Raw genomic sequence first — 16,744 nt, 5'->3', positions numbered from 1 at the left:
TTCTTTACCAACTGAACTATCAGGAAAGCCCCTAAACATTTGTAAATGTGTTTTATTATTTAGTGAAAATATTTTCTTCATTTTTCCATAAGAAATAAACCTTAATTCTACTCATCCCACAATACTCTGTCCAGATAGCTGAGATATTCTCTCAAATTTTTTCACCTCTGAGGCATGGTTAACTGACTCCTTTCTGGGTCCCAGACAAGGCAAATAAACTAGAACAAGTTATTGTATTTCACTGGGCCTCATGTTACACTTTTGCTTTAGAGCATGAATGAACCATTTATCTCTAATTTTCAAGTTGCTCTTAACTTTTAATTAGTATTATTATTTTTAGAAAATGTACTTATTTATTTTTCTCTGCACTAGATATTTGGAGCTTCACGGGGCTTTCTCTAGTTGCAGTGAGTGGGCTAGTTGCAGTGGCTTCTCTGCAGAGCATGAGCTCTAGGGCATGAAGGCTTCAGCCGTTGTGGCACATGGGCTTAGTTGTGCTGCAGCATGTGGGATCTTCTTGGACCAGAGATCAAACCCACATTCCCTGCATTGGCAGGTGGATTCTTATCCACTGGACCACCAGGGAAGTCCTGCACTAACTTTTTAGATTTGATGATCCTAAGCCAGAGATAGAGGCTTCCCTGGTGATTCAGTGGTAAAGAATCTGCCTGCAATCCAGCAGATGCGATTTTGATCCCTGCATCAGGAAGATACCCTGGAGAAGGAAATGGCCCCCCAATCCAGTACTCTTGCCTAGAAAATCCCATGGACAGAGGAGCTTGGTGGGCTGCAGTCCATGCAGTTGCAAAGAATCAGATACGCCTTAGTGACTGACCAACAACAACAAGCCAGAGTCAAGAGGACTGATGGATATCCCAAAGGTCAGTGGACAGTAGTTGAAATGCTGTATAGACAAATAACAATATAGGATTCTGAAGCTTTGTCATGTTAATGCTTTTATACCCAATCCTTCACTTTAAGAAATTAAAGAAGTAGAGAGACTCTATGGGCTCCCCTGGTGGCTCAGACAGTAAAGAATCTGCTTGCAATGCAGGAAACCTGGGTTCGATCCTTGGGTTAGGAAGATCCGCTGGAGAAGGGATAGGCTACCCACTCCAGTATTCTTGCCCAGAGAATTCCATGGACAGAGGAGCCTGGCGGGCTACAGTCCATAGGATCAGAAAGAGTCAGACATGACTGAGCAAATAACACACACACAGAGACTCTAGAGTTGATCCAGTGGTTATTTCATGTTTTTATCCCCTCTTCTTCAATCCTCTAGTGGATGCATCAACAATATGAAACCGGGAAATCAAACACATGTTTTAGAATTTTCACTCCTGGGATTTTTCCAAGACACAGAGGACCAGCACATCTTATTTGAGCTGTTTCTATCTATGTTTGTGGTCACGGTCCTTGGGAACCTGCTCATCATCCTGGCCATCAGCTCAGACTCCCACCTCCACACCCCCATGTACTTCTTCCTCTCCAACCTGTCCTTTGCCGATGTCTGTTTCACTTCCACCACAGTTCCAAAGATGCTGGTGAATATCCAGACACAGAGCAAATCCATCAGCTATGCAGGCTGCATCACCCAGATGTATTTTTTCATGGTTTTTGGAGTTATGGACACTTTGCTCCTGACCGTGATGGCCTATGACCGCTTTGTGGCCATCTGTCACCCCCTGCACTACACAGTCATCATGAACCCTTGCTTCTGTGGTTTGCTGGTTCTTGTGTCTTGGTTCATCAGCTTGTCATACTCCCTGATCCAGAGTCTGCTGGTGTTACGGCTGTCCTTCTGTACCAACTGGGTCATTCCACACTTTTATTGTGAACTTGTTCAGGTCCTCACTCTTGCCTGCTCAGACACACTCATCAATTACGTCCTGCAGTATGTGGTGATTGGCTTTCTTGGCATTGTTCCCTTCTCAGGGATCCTTTTCTCCTACACCCGCATTGTCTCCTCCATTCTGAGAATTCCATCAGCTCATGGGAAATATAAGGCATTTTCTACCTGTGCATCTCACCTGTCCGTGGTTTCTTTGTTCTATGGGACAGGCCTTGGTGTGTATATCAGTTCTGATTCATTTTCCTGGAGAGGCATGATCGCCTCGGTGATGTACACTGTGGTCACCCCCATGCTGAACCCGTTCATCTACAGCCTGAGGAACAGGGACATCAAGAAGGCTCTACAAAAAGTCCTTGGAAGAACACTCTGCGTTCAGTGATGGGAACACTGATCCAACGATTTTGAGCTGACAGTGATAGCAGTAGTTGGCTAAAGAAATCCTGCCTCTTTCTTGTATGTGTGATTTGAATAAACATGTATTTTATTTAAGCAGAGCATATACATTTTAATGCAGGTATCTTTCATTCAGCTCATTAAACAATTTCAGAATTGTCTTAGAAACACATTTCATGAACTTTAGACTATCAACTATTATTTAATAATTTTACATATGTAGAGAAAGTGTTTTTTAATGACCACTGATTGATTGAATTTTAGAATGTAGACCTATGCTTAATTACTCAACAGGTTGCATTTACTCAGTATACTATATTGGCATTCAAGTGTTTGAAATCCTGCCTCTTTAAAAAAGTTTTTTTTATTGAAGTATAGTTGATTTACAATGTTGTGTTAATTTCAGGTGCACAGCAAAGTGAATCAGTTATACATGTACCCATATCTATTCTTTTTCAGATTCTTTTCCTGTATAGGTTACCACAGAATATTTTTAAAAAATTTTATTGGAGTATAGTTGATTCACAATGTTTTGTTAGTTTCTGCTATACAGTTAAGTGAATCAGTTATATGTATATATCCATACTTTCTCAGATTCTTTTCCCACATAGGTGATTACAGAATATTGAGTAGGGTTCCTAGTGCTATTCAGTAGGTCCTTATTAGTTGTCTATTTTATACATAGTAGTGTATATATGTTCATTCTAATCTCCCAATTTATCACTACCCCCATCCCTCATACTTCCCTTTGGTAACCATGAGGTTGATTTTGAGATCTGTGAGTCTTTCTGTTTTGTGAGTTTGTTTGTATCATTTTTTATTGGATTCCACATGTAAGTGATACTATATATTTGTATGACTTACTTCACTTAGTTTGATAATCTCTAGGTTCATCTATGTTACTGAAAATGGCATTATTTTGTTCTTTTTCATAACTGAGTAATATTCCATTGTATATATGTACACATCTTCAATCATTCCTCTGTTGATGGACATTTGGGTTGCTTTCTTGTCCCAGTTTTGGTGAATAGTGTTGCAGTAAACATCGAAGAGCATGTATCTTTTTTTTTTAACTTTCTTTTTTTTTAATTTAAATTTATTTATTTTAATTGGAGGCTGATTACTTTACAATATTGTATTGGTTTTGCTATACATCAACATGAATCTGCCATGGGTGTACACGTGTTCCCTATCCTGAACACCCCTCCCACCTCCCTCCCCATACCATCTTTTTGAATTATGGTTTTCTCTGGATATATGCCAAGGAGTGGGATCATATAGTCTATATGAACTTCTATATTTATTTTTTTTAAAGAATCTCCATAGTGGCTGTACCAATTTACATTCCCACCACCAGTATAGGAGTGTACCCTTTTCTCCACACTCTCTCCAACAAGAAATTTTGCCTTTTAGTCACATCGAGTTTTGTTTCTCATCCATTCTCCACAAGGGACTTTGGTCAAAATTGCCTAGTGAGTACTTCATCTCTTACAGTGTTGTCTCTATTAACCTCAATTCTACTCTCTGCATCCCTCCTTTTACTTATCCATCACTGTAAATGGATTGGATCTCCAGTCCTGCAGGTTGATATCAGCCACTTCAAGTACAGACTCAGAATAGTTGAATGGGAGTTATGAAATAGTGCCTGTTCTTAATACCATTGCTATTTCTTACCAAATTCATTTATTCAACAGTACTTACTGAGCAGTTCTCAGTGTGCCAGGCTGATGCAAATATCTGGAACACAGAAGTGAAGGGAGGAAAAAAAAGACAAGAATCGTTGCCCTCATAGAGCTTAAATCCTGGATTTCAGCATTTGTCAGATCATGCTCTATGTCCAAACAGAAAATACACTGACGAATAAATTATTTATTTGATTTTCAGCATGGTTGAACTTTTCTGCATATACTTAGTATGCTTCCAAAATAAGGTTTGAACATGTATCACTAGGACAGGAAAACTGCAAGGCCAAGAAGATTAGAACAGGTCAGGTGCTAATAAATTGTTGGGTCTAGCTGCCTCATTCTAGGTGAATTTACTGACGTTGAAACACAAGATCCAGATGGTGACCAAATCTGAATGAAAGGGGACATATGTTCAGGTATTGTGCCAGGAAAGAGTGGTGGATTAGAATTCAGGAGAGTAGGAATTGAATCACAGAATTGCCACCCTGGAGATATATGATGCTGAGCAGCTTCAAGGGGTACAGAATATGTTCAAACAACTAGATGTCTTGATGGATGTTTATTTTCGCATCTCCTTCACCATAAAGAAATTGAATGGGACTTCCTTGGTGGTCCAGTGACTGAGAGTCCACCTGCCAGTTCAGGGCACTGAGGTTTGATCCCGGGCCCAGTAAGATTTCACATGCTATGAGGCAAGTAAGCCTGTGTGCCACAACTACTGAGCCTGTGCTCTAGAGCCCATAAGCCATAACTACTGAAGCCCATCCATGCTAAAGCCTGTGCTCCACAGCAGGAGAAGTCACCACAAGGAGAAGCCCTCACTTATCACTACACTCGCAACTAGAGAGTAGCCCATGCTTGCCACTGCTAGAGAAAATGCACCTGCAATAAAGGAGACTCAGCACAACCAAAAGGAAATATACATAAATAAATGTTATAAAACCAAAATTGGATGATGTGTTGTCTTTCGATGGTGTGTTTGCCAAGGCACTGCAGGCAGGAAAGGCAAACACAAACACACGCATATTCAACTTTGTAAAGAAGAATCGCTGCTCACACCAGGACTGGAGTCCAGTGGAATCAACTGGCCATCAAGTTATGTCCTTGAAGAGTGTTACCATTCTGAAGAACAAGAATGGGCTTCCATAAGGGAGGCTCATCTCCTATTTAATCCATTTAATTTCTAAGCTTTGAGATTGAAAACAGTCTTGGGTCTGGCAACTGGGAAAAGAATCATGATTTTCAGTTGTGGGAACTGACTATTTTTTTAGAATTTATTTATTTTTAAGTAGAGGATAATTGCTTTACAATATTGTGTTGGTTTCTGGCATACATCAATACGAAGCAGCCATAAGTATACATATGTTCCCTTCCTCTTGAGTCTCCCTCCCACCTCCTACCCCATCTCATCCCTCTAGGCTGTCACAGAGTACCTGGTTGAGCTCTCTGTGTTATACAGCAGCTTCCCACTGGCCATCTGTTTTACATATGTTAATGTGTCTGTTTCAATGCTGCTCTCAATTCATCCCACCCTCTCCTTTCCCTTCTGTGTCCATAAATCTGTTCTCTATGTCTGAGTCTGTATTCCTGCCCTGAAAATAGGTTCACCAGTACCATTTTCCTACATGCTATATATGTATATATGTATATATATATATATATATATATATATCTGTTATTATACAAAACTTGTTTTTCTCTTTCTGACTTACTTCACTCTGTATAGCAAGTTTTAGATTCATCTACCTCATGACAACTGACTGAAATTTGTTCATCTTTATGACTGAGTAATATTCCACTCTCTGTATGTACCACAACTTCTTTATCCATTCATCTGTCAATGGACATCTATGTTGCTTCCATGTCCTAGCTATTATAAACAGTGCTGCAATGAACATTGGGGTACATGCACCTTTTTCAATTTTGTTTTTTTAATTGGGGTATAGATGCTTTATACTCTTGTGTTAGTTTCTGCTGAACAATGAAGTTGATCAGCTTTTGTATACATATATCTCCTTCTGCCTTTTGCTGACTTGCTCTTGATGTTTTTAGTTAGCTAAATCTAACAATGCTCCTGATGTGTGCTTACCTGTGACTGTACCATTCCAGATTTATTGCCTTGCCTCTCACTTAACAGTGACATTTGAGTTTATAATTCAAGGTACTTGTAAGCATAATTTAAAACTCCTGCTCAGTGTGGAGGTTAGCTTCCCACACCACAATCAAAACCCCAAGAATTGCAAAGTTTTAACAACAGTGGAAATGTTGGATATTCATTGACTAAGACTACCTTAAGTTTCCCCCTCATCTTAAATGAGTTTCTGTCAATCTGTCCTCACTCTCTTTTCTTAGAATACATACATTAGAAAACTTTTAAATTCTTTTTCTACTCTTTTTTTTTTTTCTTTTTGGCCACGCCATGGGCATATGGGAATCTTAGTTCCCTGACCAGGAACTGAACCCATGCCCCTTGCAGTGGAAGCACAGAGCCTTAACCATTGAACCACCAGGGAAGTCCAGTCAGCTTCTTTTATTAGTAAATGTAGATAAATCTCCAAGTCTCTCATCCTTTTTATAACCAAAGAATGATTTTCACAAAGCCTTTCCTTTGAAATCTAATCATAAAGAAAATTAGTTCCCCTATCTCCCTGCTTCTGTGGGAGTGTAAGAGCCTAAATTCAAAAGGCAGCAACCAGAACAATAGCATTGACATATATACACTATCATGTGTAAAATAGAAAGCTAGTGCGAAGCTGATATACAACACAGGGAACCCAGCCTGGCACTGTGTGATGACCTAGAGGTGTAGGATGGGAGGTGGGGAGGGAGGGTCAAGAAGGAGGGGATATATGTACAATTATGGCGGACTCCATTTATTGTCCAGCAGAAACCAACACAACATTGTAAAGTAATTATCCTCCAGTTAAAAAGAAAAGCATGTGTGTGTGCTAAGTCGCTTCAGTCATGTCCGACTCTTTGCGACCCTATGTACTCTAGCCTGCCAGGCTCCTCTGTCCATGGGGATTCTCATGGGGAATCTCTAGGCAAGAAGGGTTGCCATTTCCTCCTCCAAGGATCTTCCTGACCCAGGGATCAAACTCCTGTCTTCTTTATTGGCAGGCGGCTTCTTTACCACCAGCACCACCTGGGAAGTCCCCAAAAGAAAAGCAGCAATTAGCAAACACAAAAGGCCTATCCTATCAACCCGTCTCCCTTCCCTAACATCTTCCAGTACTTTTCCACTAGCTCCCCCCAGCTTAAAAAATCTTCCCATTTTTTGTTTCAGTGAAGATGAGACAGAGAGAAATAAATGCATGATCAAAAAGAATGTGGTCTGGTTGATGAACTAGAAGAAAACCAATATGTCTAAACAACTATGTTCTCAAGTTTATCAACCCAACATCTGGGGAGGGAAGCTGGAAATGGGATTCAATCATATGGGCAAAAATTCAACTAATCACATTTATGGAATGAGTCTCAATAAAAATTCTAGAGACTGAAGCTCAGGTGAGCCACCTAGTTAGCAATATATATATATATATATATATAACTTTATTTTACTTTACAATACTGTATTGGTTTTGCCATACATTGACATGAATCCACCAGGCGTGTACATGAGTTCCCAAACACGAACCCCCCTCCCACCTCCCACTCCATATCATCTCTCTAGATCATCCCCGTGCACCAGCCCCAAGCATCCTGTATCCTGCATCAAACGTAGACTGGCTATTCATTTCTTACATGATAGTATACATATATATATAAAGTATTTTTGTCATATATTGTAGCTAGGAGGAGGTAATGGATCTGGACTCCATGGAAAGAGGAAACCAAGAAGCTTCACCTATGGGACTTTCCAGATCTCGCCCTATGTTTTATCTTTCATCTGATTTTAATTTGTGTTCTTTACTATTAAAAAAGCTATACTCATAGAGTGTTAGTCACTCAGTTGTGTCCAACTCTTTGTGACCCCATGGACTGTAGCCCACCAGCCTCCTCTGTCCATGGAATTCTCTAGGCAAGAATACTGAAGTGGGTTGCCATTCCCTTCTCCAGGGGATCTTCCTTATCTAGAGATTGAACCCAGCTCTCCTACATTGCAGAAAGCTTCTTTACCATCTGAGCCAAGAACTTTCCTGAGTTCTGTGAGTTTCTGGTGTACTATTAAACCTGAGGGATTCTCCTTAATTTGAACATTCTAGAAAATTACTGAATGTGAGAAAGTCTTCGAATTTGTAGCTGGCTGACCTGAAGTGAGGGTCCCCCTGGGAACCTGGGAACTTGTGCTGGTGTCTGAAGTGAGGACAGGCTTGTGAGGACTGTTTCCTCAGACATCACAGTTTGGCAAACTCTTTGTAGCCACTTTCTTCCTTAAATTGAAGAAAGTAAGGAAAACCACTAGAACATTCAGGTATGACCTAAATCAAATCCCTTATGATTATACAGTGGAAGTGAGAAATAGATTTAAGGGACTAGATCTGATAGACAGAGTGCCTGATGAACTATGGATGGAGGTTCATGACATTGTATAGGAGACAGGAATCAAGACCATCCCCATGGAAAAGAAATGCAAAAAAGCAAAATAGCTGTCTAAAGAGGCCTTACAAATAGCTATGAAAAGAAAAGAAATGAAAAGCAAAGGGAAAATGAAAGATATACCCATTGGAATGCAGAGTTCCAAAGAATAGCAAGGAGAGATAAGAAAGCCTTCTTCAAAATTCCATATATATGTGTTAGTATACTGTATTGGTGTTTTTCTTTCTGGCTTACTTCACTGTATAATCGGCTCCAGTTTCAAAAGAGACACAGATGTGTAGAGCGGACTGTTGGACTCTGAGGGTGGGAGAGGGTGGGATGATTTGGGAGAATGGCATTGAAACATGTATACTATCATGTAAGAAATGAATTGCCAGTCTACGTTCGATGCAGGATACAGGATGCTTGGGGCTGGTGCACGGGGATGATCTAGAGAGATGATATGGAGTGGGAGGTGGGAGGGGGGTTCGTGTTTGGGAACTCATGTACACCCCTGGTGGATTCATGTCAATGTATGGCAAAACCAATACAGTATTGTAAAGTAAAATAAAGTAAAAAAAAAAAAAAGAAAGAAAGAAAGCCTTCTTCAGTGACCAAGGCAAAGAAATAGAGGAAAACAACAGAATGGGAAAGACTAGAGATCTCTTCAAGAAAATTAGAGATACCAAGGGAACATTTCATGCAAAGATGGGCTTGATAAAGGACAGAAATGGTATGGACCTAACAGAAGCAGAAGATATTAAGAGGAGGTGGCAAGAATACACAGAAGAACTGTACAAACAAGATCTTCACGACCCAGATAATCACGATGATGTGATCACTCACATAGAGCTAGACATCCTGGAATGTGAAGTCAAGTGGGCCTTAGAAGGCATCACTATGAACAAAGCTAGTGGAAGTGATGGAATTCCAGATGAGCTATTTCAAATCCTGAAAGATGATGCTGTGAAAGTGCGGCACTCAATATGCCAGCAAATTTGGAAAATTCAGCAGTGGCCACAGGACTGGAAAAAGTCAGTTTTCATTCCAATCCCAAAGAAAGGCAATGCCAAAGAATGCTCAAACTACTGCACAATTGCATTCATCTCACACGCTAGTAAGGTAATGCTCAACATTCTCCAAGCCAGGCTTCAGCAATATGTGGACCATGAACTTCCTGATGTTCAAGCTGGTTTTAGAAAAGGCAGAGGAACCAGAGATCAAATTGCCAACATCTGCTGGATCATGGAAAAAGCCAGAGAGTTCCAGAAAAAGACCTATTTCTGCTTTATTGACTATGCCAAAGCCTTTGACTGTGTGGATCACAATAAACTGTGGAAAATTCAAGAGATAGGAATACCAGACCACCTGACCCACCTCTTGAGAAACCTATATGCAGGTCAGGAAGCAACAGTTAGAACTGGACATGGAACAACAGACTGATTGCAAATAGGAAAAGGAGTACATCAAGGCTGTATATTGTCATCCTGCTTATTTAACTTCTATGCAGAGTACATCATGAGAAACGCTGGGCTGGAAGAAGCACAAGATGGAATCAAGATTGCCAGGAGAAATATCAATAACCTCAGATATGCCGATGACACCACCCTTATGGCAGAAAGTGAAGAGGAACTAAAAAGCCTCTTGATGAAAGTGAAAGAGGAGAGTGAACAAGTTGGCTTAAAGCTCAACATTCAGAAAACTAAGATCATGGCATCTTGTCCCATCACTTTATGGGAAACACATGGGGAAACAGTGTCAGACTTTATTTTCTTGCCTCCAAAATCACTGCAGATGGTGATTGCAGCCATGAAATTAAAAGATACTTACACCTTGGAAGGAAAGTTGTGACCAACATAGATAACATTGAAAAGCAGAGACATTACTTTGCCAACAAAGGTCCATCTAGTCAAGGCTATGGTTTTTCCAGTGGTCATGTATGGATGTGAGAGTTGGACTATAAAGAAAGCTGAGCGCCGAAGAATTGATGGTTTTGAACTGTGGTGTTGGAGAAGACTCTTGAGAGTCCCTTGGACTGCAAGGAGATCCAACCAGTCCATCGTAAAGGAGATCAGTCCTGGGTGTTCATTGGAAGGACTGATGTTGAAGTTGAAACTCCAATACTTCGGCTGCCTCATGGGAAGAGTTGACTCATTGGAAAAGATCCTGATGCTGGGAAGGATTGGGGGCAGGAGGAGAAGGGGACAATAGAGGATAAGATGGCTGGATGGCATCACCGACCAGATGGACATGAGTTTGAGTGAACTCCAGAAGTTGGTGATGGACAGGGAGACTTGGCATGCTGCGATTCATGGGGTCACAAAGAGTCGGACACGACTGAGTGACTGAACTGAACTGAACTTGTAGCCAGAAAAACAGTGGAAAGAAGTCAAGTCAAGTTCAAACCCATCACAGGCCTTTGAAAACCCCGAGGGAGCTCTGGAGCTAATACAGTCCCTTAGAGTTGCCTGGAACTGTGGCAAAAGAAATCAATGTTTACACACCCTCACCATATAGTCATTGAATTTGGGCTGCCCAGTGATGCTCTGTAGCTGAGGCTGATCCCTCTAGGAGTTGATTGCTAAGGGCTGAGTAACACTCAACACTGGAGTAATGTGTCCCTCATGCCTGACAGGATAACATAACAAGATAAAATTTACCCTCTTAGCCATTTTATCTTTTTTTAAAATTAAATGATAATTGCTTTACAGAATTTTGTTGTTTTATGTCAAACCTCAACATGAATCAGCCACAGGTATACATATATCCCCTCCCTTTTGAACCTCCCTCCCATCTCCCTCCCATCCCACCCCTCCAAGGTGATACAGAGTATGAGTTTCCTGAGCCATACGGCAAATTCCCATTGGCTATCTATTTTACATATAGTAATGTAAGTTTCCATGTTACTCTTTCCATACATTTCACCCTCTCCTCCCCTCTCCCCATCTCCATAAGTCTATTCTCTATGTCTGTTTCTCCATTGCTTCCTTCTAAATAAATTTTTCAGCACAATTTTCTAGATTCTGTATATGTGCATTAGAATGGGATATGTATCTTTCTCTTTCTGACTTACTTTACTCTGTATAATAGGTTCTAGGTTCATCCACTTCATCAGAACTTACTCAAATGCTTTCCTTTTTATGGCTAAGTAATATATTCCATTGTGTATATGTACCACAACATCTTTCTCCATTCATCTGCCGATGGGCATCTATGTTGCTTCCATGTTGTAGCTATTGTAAATAGTGTTGCAATGAATAATGGGATACATGGGTCTTTTTCAATTTTGGTTTTCTCAGAGTATATGCCTAGGAGTGGGATTGCTGGGTCATATGGTGGTTTTATCTCTAGTTTTTTTAAGGAATCTCCATACCATCTTCCATAGTGGCTGTGTCAATTAATATTCCCACCAACAGTGCAAGAGCGTTCCTTTTTCGCCACATCCTCTCCAGCATTTATTGTTTGTAGACTTTTTGATGATTGCCATTCTGATTGGTATGAGGTGATATCTCATTGAAGTTTTAATTTGCATTTCCCTAATGAGCAATGTTGAGCATCTTTTCATGTGTTTGTTAGCCATCTGTATGTCTTTGGAGAAATGTCTGTTTAGATCTTTTTCCAACTTTTTGATTGGGTTGTTTGTTTTCCTGGTATTGAGTTGTATGAGCTGCTTGTATATTTTGGGAATTAATCTTGTCAGTTGTTGAATTTGCTATTATTTTCTTACCCTGTTAGACATCTTAAGTGTCCAGTTCAGGAGCATTTGTGGCTCAGTGGTAAAGAATCTGCATGTAAGACAGGAGACACGGGAGACATGGGTTTGATCCCTGGGTCAGGAAGATCCCCTGAAGGAGGAAAAGGCAACTGACTCCAATATTCTTGCCTGGGAAATCCCAGGGAGAGAGGAACCAGGTGGACTATAGTCCATGGGGTTGCAAAGAGTCAGACATGATTGAACAACTGAGCATGCACGCACACACCACTATCCATCTCCAGAAATTTTTATCTTCCTGAAGTGAAATTCTATTTCCACTAACCTAATTCCCCATTTTTCTTTCCAAAGCCTCTGGCAACTGCCATCCTACCCACTGTCTCTATAATTTTGACTACTTTAGGTGTCAAATCATTCAATTTTTGTGTCTTTGTGTCTTGCTATTTAATATGATTGGGAAGAAGGTAGATGGAATGGGAAGGAGAATTATCAGCAAAATTGGGAACTGACTTTGCTTTGGTAGGTACCCTCTCATCTACTCCTTGGGAAGCATACACCCCACTTTCCCCAGGAAAAACCCAGTTGATAAGTGTTTATTCAAATTTAATATTCATAGTGTCCTATTTCAATTTCAAAATACTCCAGTTTAGAAATCAAATATCTACTCTATTTACTCAAAAATCACTAAGGAGCAAAAATTTATTAGATGTCTTGGTCATTAAGGTAGGGTTCAGATCCACCTAACACATAGGGAACAATCATAGGAAAGTTATAGAAACAATGCAAAACAAGAAAAAGAGAGAGCTGTATTTATTTTGTGATGATAGAAACAAGATTGCTTGTGACCAAGAGTCTTGAGTAATACATAAGGAAAGAGAAACGGGTATACTGATGTGATATGCAAAACCCAGAAGGGTTATAACTCACATGGGGCATCCAGCTAATCTCTCAATTCCATTAAAGCTATGCTATGAAGAGGAAAAGTTGTGTAAACATAAAGTAGAGAGCCAGATAGGTACATTTACAGTAAGTGACTTCAGATTCTGAATCACTTATTGCACATTTTTGATTAGGCTATTCTGCTGATAATCCTCCAGGGGGCACTCTCGATGTCCTTGTTCCTTAGACTGTAGGTGAAAGGGTTCAGCATAGGGGTGACCACAGTGTACATCACTGAGGCCACTGCACCCTTCCTGGGAGATTGTGAGATGGCTGAGCTGAGGTACACCCCAAGGCCTGTTCCATAAAACAAACAAACAACTGACAGGTGAGAACCACAGGTAGATAAGGCTTTGTACTTCCCACCTGATGAGGAGACTCTCAGAATTGAGGAAACAATTTGAGAATAAGAGTAAAGGATTCCTGAAAGTGGAATCCCTCCGACAATGGTACTGTTGAAATAAATTAATATGGTATTGATGGAGTTTTCAGAACAGGCAAGATTGAGGAGTTTAGAAGGGTCACAGAAGAAATGAGGCATTTCCAATTCTGCACAGAGGTAAGCTGTGACATCATCAAGTAGTGAAGCTGGGAGTTCAAAAATCTGATGGAAAATGACACCAGGGCCAAGAAGCCACAGAAGCGGGGCTTCATGATGAACAGGTAGTGTAGAGAGTGATAAATGGCCACCAACCAGTCATAGGCCATGACTGTCAGAAGAAGACTCTCCAAACAGACAAAAAGAGAAAAGATGGTCACCCCAGCTAGGCAGCCTGTGTAGGTGATGGATTTGCTGTGTGTCTGGAGGTTCACTAGCATCTTGGGGACAGTGGTGGTGTTGAAACTGATGTCAGCCAAGGACAAGTTGGAGAGGAAGAAGTAAATGGGTGTGTGGAGGTGGGGGTCAAAGGTGACAGCCAGAATGATGAGTAGCTTCCCAAGCACAGTGACCAAGTACATGGACAGGAAGAGCCCAAAGAGAAGGGGCCACAGGTCTGGATAACCTGAGAGGCCCAGGAGGAGGAATTCTGAGATACCTGTTACATTCTGTGGTTCCATGTTGATGGGGTACCTTTAGAAAAAAAAGTGTGTTGAAAACAGAAAATGATTGTAGGGGCACCCAGATTAGTGTCCATACTTTGGATTGAAGCAATTTACAAATCAAGTATTTACACTTGATAGTCATACCCTTTAGCACCTTCAGCAGTATTTCTCAGTTGTGAGTGATTCTTCATTAGGGTCAAAATATTCACTGGTTTCTTTATACATCTATTTTAGAGGCATAGGGCCAAAGAATATGAGAGAAGTAAAGACATTTTGAGATAACAAATCCGTGAATACAGTAAAATATCTGCCCCCTACTTTTGAAGGAAAAATATTGAGTAAAAGTTATTTTTTTCCCCTTTAAAAAATTATTCTAATTACAGGATACTAAAAAGCACTCCGGAGAAGGCGATGGCACCCCACTCCAGTACTCTTGCCTGGAAAATCCCATGGATGGAGGAACCTGGTAGGCTGCAGTCCATGGGGTCGCTAAGAGTCGGACACGACTGAGCAACTTCACTTTCACTTTTCACTTTCAATGATTGGAGAGAGAAATGGCAACCCACTCCAGTGTTGTTGCCTGGAGAATCCTAGGGACGGGGGAGCCTGGTGGGCTGCCGTCTATGGGGTCGCACAGAGTCAGACATGACTGAAGCGACTTAGCAGCTGTAGCAGCAGCAAAAATCACTCACATGTACTGCTAGTATCCAAATGTGGTACAAGAAATTCCCTTGCTTTGTAATGTAGTCCTGAAGAGATCAAACCACATTCACTGTAGTATAAATTGTAGTCAGATAACCTTTCTATATTCCAATTAACTTTAAGGGTTTTTCTTTTTATGTGGTTTTATGACATCCATCTTCCATGGAGATAAATGCTCACTCAAATGTGGCGGTCTGGTCAAAGTGTCCTCAATATAACTGAAATATAAATATTTGGCCTTGGGCTTCATATTTGGATAAATATATTTTTGCTAAAAGTGTATGTATTTCATTAAAAGTGTCACTGATCCTGAGGATAGTATTAACATATGATGTATCAGTGATTAAATAATAATTCAGTTCAGTTCAGTCACTCAGTCATGTCCAATTCTTTGTGATCCCATGGACTGCAGCACACCAGGCTTCTCTGTCCATCACCAACTCCCAGAGATTGCTTAAAGTCAAGTCCATTGAGTTGGTAATGCCATCCAACCAGCTCATCGTCATCCCCTTCTCCTCCTGCCTTCAATCTTTCCCATCATCAGGGTATTTTCCAGTCAGTCAGTTTTTCATATCAAGTGGCCAAAGTACTGGAGCTTCAGCTTCAGCATCAGTTCTTCCAATGAATATTCAGGACAGATTTCCTTTAGGATGGACTGATTCGATCTCCTTGCAGTCCAAGGGACTCTCAAGAATCTTCTCCAACACCACAGTTCGAAGGCATCAAATCTTTGGCACATTTAATTTGATAATTAAATTTTAATAAATAGTCTGAAGTTTTTTTCACTTTTGCAGTTTTTCTCTATCAGTGCTAGGCACCCTCAAGAAAAAGCCTGAGGCTGGTTTTTGTTGTTTTTGTGTGTAGCGGCTAGGTAACCCTTCTTAACTATGTCTCCACTCCTAAAAATTTATGAAGGGTTGATTTATCATCACACCTAACTCTTATGAACAGTTGGAGAGCATAGAATCAAAGCCAAGTCTCAAACCCCAAGTTGTCCTTCTTAAGATCAGCTTATGATCTTTTCAAGTCATTTTTCTGTATTGGGAAATTGCATTTTTTTTCTACATTCAGCACCATGAAGGCAACTCAGGCCTTCGTTTCTCCTACAGGTCAAAACATGATGCCATTTAGGAATAATCAAAAGGGGAAAAAACCCCAAAGACTAATATCACAAATACCTGGGGAGTTTGTGCATCTGTAAAATGGGTATATTAACTGTACTGAACTTACAGAGTTGCTGGAAGAAATCAAATTAAAATAAATATAAAATAGCCAGTGTTATTAGTGCTGGCTGATCAATATAATTACCTTTTGATCTTTCAAAATTTAGCTATGGACTAGCTACAACCTAGAACCAATCAGATCAGAATCTCTGCTCATAATTCCTTTGGGCAAATGAACATATTGTCAGGGTAGAGAAACATTGTTAGGCAATTGATAAACATTGCAATAATGTTATCTATCATTAAAACCGTATTACCCACTAGTGCTCATACTTAGTCGCTCAGTCGTGTCTGACCCTCTCCCACCCATGGACCATAGTCCACCAGGCTCCTCTGTCCACGGGATTTTCCAGGCAAGAATACTAAAGTGGATTGCCATTTCTTCCTCATATTACTCACTGCCATATTAAAATATAAATATTTGATAATATTTTCTTTAGAACTCATATTTATTACTGATGAAAATAGAGTGGTTTTGCTGTCCCTGAGTGATCTTATTCCCCTGCACTTCACCAGCTCAGAGGCAAACACATCATGAATTGGGTAGACACATTTTTCTTTCAGTGTTTCCATAACATTAGTGTTAAACTATGTATTCATAAGCAATTTTGTTGAAAACTTACCTAGGTCCTATCTAACATAGATAAATTCTCATTGACCACAGTATTGGGAGTTT

General features: G+C 40.3%; 1 protein-coding gene and 1 pseudogene across 1 annotated transcript; one reads left to right on the top strand and one right to left on the bottom strand.

Annotated features, from left to right (window-relative positions):
* The first annotated feature begins 1,298 nt into the window (after nt 1-1,298).
* On the top strand, nt 1,299-2,231 carry LOC120864007 (olfactory receptor 7C1-like). The gene has a single exon (XM_040240780.1). The coding sequence runs from the start codon at nt 1,299-1,301 to the stop codon at nt 2,229-2,231; it is 933 nt and encodes a 310-aa protein (XP_040096714.1).
* A 10,998-nt stretch (nt 2,232-13,229) lies between these two features.
* On the bottom strand, nt 13,230-14,179 carry LOC120864021 (annotated as a pseudogene).
* Between the last annotated feature and the right edge of the window lie 2,565 nt (nt 14,180-16,744).

This window comes from Oryx dammah, unplaced genomic scaffold (genome assembly GCF_014754425.2).
Source record: "Oryx dammah isolate SB20612 unplaced genomic scaffold, SCBI_Odam_1.1 HiC_scaffold_5, whole genome shotgun sequence".
Classification (NCBI taxonomy): Eukaryota; Metazoa; Chordata; class Mammalia; order Artiodactyla; family Bovidae; genus Oryx; species Oryx dammah.
Note: the sequence above shows the minus strand (reverse complement) of the source record. Positions and strands in the feature narration are given on the sequence as shown.